This window comes from Olea europaea, chromosome 2 (genome assembly GCF_002742605.1).
Source record: "Olea europaea var. sylvestris chromosome 2, O_europaea_v1, whole genome shotgun sequence".
Classification (NCBI taxonomy): Eukaryota; Viridiplantae; Streptophyta; class Magnoliopsida; order Lamiales; family Oleaceae; genus Olea; species Olea europaea.
In genome coordinates, this window is record NC_036238.1 from 24,142,855 (window position 1) to 24,145,919 (window position 3,065).

General features: G+C 37.3%; 1 protein-coding gene across 3 annotated transcripts in view; it reads left to right on the forward strand.

The window, feature by feature from the left end:
- The window catches only part of LOC111367477 (VIN3-like protein 1), a 15,476-nt gene that overhangs the window by 11,310 nt on the left and 1,101 nt on the right, over positions 1 to 3,065 (forward strand). The window contains exons 2-4 of one of the 3 annotated variants that reach the window (XM_022988393.1): positions 535 to 657; positions 1,571 to 2,068; positions 2,723 to 3,030. In XM_022988393.1, coding sequence (XP_022844161.1) covers positions 1,620 to 2,068; positions 2,723 to 3,030 — 757 coding nt within the window. In that variant the 5' untranslated portion in view covers positions 535 to 657; positions 1,571 to 1,619. The remainder of the gene's footprint in view (positions 1 to 534; positions 658 to 1,570; positions 2,069 to 2,722; positions 3,031 to 3,065) is intronic. The other 2 variants (XM_022988379.1, XM_022988387.1) reach the window with 2 other exon arrangements.

The window sequence follows — 3,065 nt, forward strand, 5'->3', positions numbered from 1 at the left end:
TTGTATCTTTCTTAGTTGCTTTTGGACAAACTTAATAACATGACCAGGAAATTTAAAGAAATGTGCCTAACTCTTGTATAAGACCTTTCTTAGTTGCATTGCGAAAATTGAAGGAAATGTTTCCACTACCTTTATTGAGTCTATTATATGTTATCATGTATTTCCAAGGCGGCTTAGATATATTATCATCTCCTTGCTAACAAGTTTTTGAAATGGAGATGGAATATTTTGAGGAAGCTGAAGTGAATGCAAAACAAGCAGAATAGGAATTGAGGAAGGCTAGTTACAGCTTCTATAAATGTTCTATGCACTCTTTTCAATTCAAGGCTGGAAGGTTAAATATTTAAGTTTCAATTGGTCTTCCTTCCATGATTTTTGACTAATAAAATGTTGTTTGTTCAATTTTGTTCATGTTGTTTTAAGTGAAGTTGTAGGCGTGTTTTTCTTTTACCTGAAAGACATGTGGCACTTCTATAAATAAACAACGCTTCTTTATTGTTTAAAAGATCCTGATTAGGGTTTCTCTTTATTCAGTACTGCCCTCTTTTCTCCCTAGAACCTACAGCGCTACACCAAGGTTTCCTCTTCCATCTAGGAATATCTCCTCTTATTCCCAACCGCCTTCTCTCTGTGCCCAATTTGCCATTTCCTGTTCAGGTAGTTTCTCATTTTCCTTTTTTCGTTTTGATTATTTTAACTGCATTTGCATCGCCCGTCAGCAACTAGTTCTGTTCTATGAACACATAAAACACATAGCAGGACATTCCACCGTTGTGCTGGCACATGTCCTTGTCGGATGTGTTAGACACGGTCACTTTGGCTCTGATGGCATATTGGTACTTACTAATTATTTTGTCAAAATAATTGGATTGTGATCATCAAGGCGTATGCATAGAGATCACAAATCAAATTGCCCATCTTGGATCTAGATATATGGAATACATCTATACTGTTGTATTTGCTACTTATCCTGTTCACTAATGAATTGACACGGTGTTATACATGTGAATTCAATATCTTGATATTTGATTTAAGCTAATAGCAAGGAATCATTTTCATTTTACATCGTTCCATCCTATAAGTAAACGTATTTTTGGAAAGTAATTTTTTTTGGAAATGGAGGACTATTTATGGACATCCCGGAAAGAAAATGAAGCATTCAATGGGGGATATAGTGGTTATGAGTTTATGAAATATGAAGCAATAATCAAATCAAAACCCTCTAGCCGAAATCATGTTAAAATTACCTTGCCGCAACTCAAAATTTAGCCTAAGAATGCTATACATTCTCCCATTTTCTTGGCAAGTGCAGGAATAAGTTATATGGTCTAGTAAAAATCTATTTCTTAGTATATTTGTTATGTGTTGTTTCTTGCTATCCTTTTCTTCTCTTCTTGCTTGGTTGTTATCAATTGAATGTTATTAGATGATCCTCTCGACCTGCTGAGTTACTTTGCCTCCACATATGTGTTTCTGTCTGTGTATGTGGATATCCAACTTTATCTTTATCCTTTTCTATTGAGATTGCTATTTGCACTTCCATATGGTAATGCCATTAATTTTTTTGCAGTTTTTGGTGGTCAACTCTTTCATCTTTTGTGCAAAGAAGTTTTGGGAAAATGAATGCTTCAATGGCTAGTAAGAACACATCAAAGGTTCAGGAACCCAAGAGAGCTTCTTCCAGTTTGAAGGATCAGCCTCCTAGGAAACGACGGAAAGGGGAAAACCCAGTTCGAATTCCACCAGCCACAGAGCCATATGCTGATACTAAATGTCCTAATTCATCTATCTGTATAAATTCTGCATGTCGAGCCACTATTTCAACAGACGACAAATTTTGCAAGAGGTGCTCTTGTTGCATTTGTCATTTATTTGACGACAATAAGGATCCAAGTCTCTGGTTGGAATGCAAGTCTGGATCTGGTTTGGGGAACTCTTGTGGCTTATCTTGCCACATTGAATGTGCCCTCCAATGCGGGAAGGTGGGTGTTGTTAATCTTGGACAGTTGATGCAGCTGGATGGAAGCTATTGCTGTGCTTCCTGTGGTAATGTTTCTGAGATACTTGGGTAAGTTATTCTCTTTTAACATGTTTTATTATTATTATTATTATTATTATTTATTTTTAGTACATGAACCCCATCCTTCTTCTTTAGCTAGACCAATGAAATAGGCTTTAGTAAAATATTGTAATTATTGTAGAGTATAATTAATTTCTTGAACTTGATGAGGAGGATGGCGACAAGTTGGTAAAATTGGAGGAAAATCACTCGAATATTGACGTTTTAAGTGCAACAAGAGGACCTGGTATCTTTCTAAGTACAGTGGTGTGTTGGGGGGTGCGTTGGGTCTTGCACTTGTAGAAAATTACATTTAAAGTGCAGTCACCAAGTGCTCCTTTTGAGATGAGTTTCCTGGGATCATCATCATTGGATTGCGGGTGAGGTTGTCTTGTGGAAGTCACCCTTTGGATGTTCATGAATGTCTTGAAATGCATCTCTCGTAGTAGTCACTTACAATTAAAAGCTTGTGCATCTTTTTTCAGCGGTAAGTAGGATGGCAGATGGCCTTGCCATTAAGTTTCCAAGTGATGGGTATATTGTTCCACAGAGTGAATTAAGCTTAGATATAGCGTAGAAAAGAAGATGTGCACCTAGAAGTAATTTTTTACTTCATTTTTTCGGGTTTTGGGAGAGGCTATATGTCATGAATATTGTTTGCAGATGCTGGAAGAAGCAGTTAACTATAGCTAAGGATGCTCGTCGTGTAGATATTCTCTGTTATAGAATATTTTTGAGTTACAGGCTCTTGGAAGGGACTTCCACGTTTAAAGAACTCCATCAAATTGTCAAAGAAGCTAAGGACAAATTGGAGACGGAGGTGGGTCCTGTGAATGATTCAGCCAAAATGGCACGGGGAATAGTCAGCACGCTCTCAATAGCCAGTGATGTGCAGAATCTCTGTTCTCTTGCTATTGAGAAAGCCGATGGATGGCTGGCCTCAAAGTGTAGCACAAACCTAAATAGCATTGGTAATGCTTTTCTGAGATTTTACCATCTATTCTCT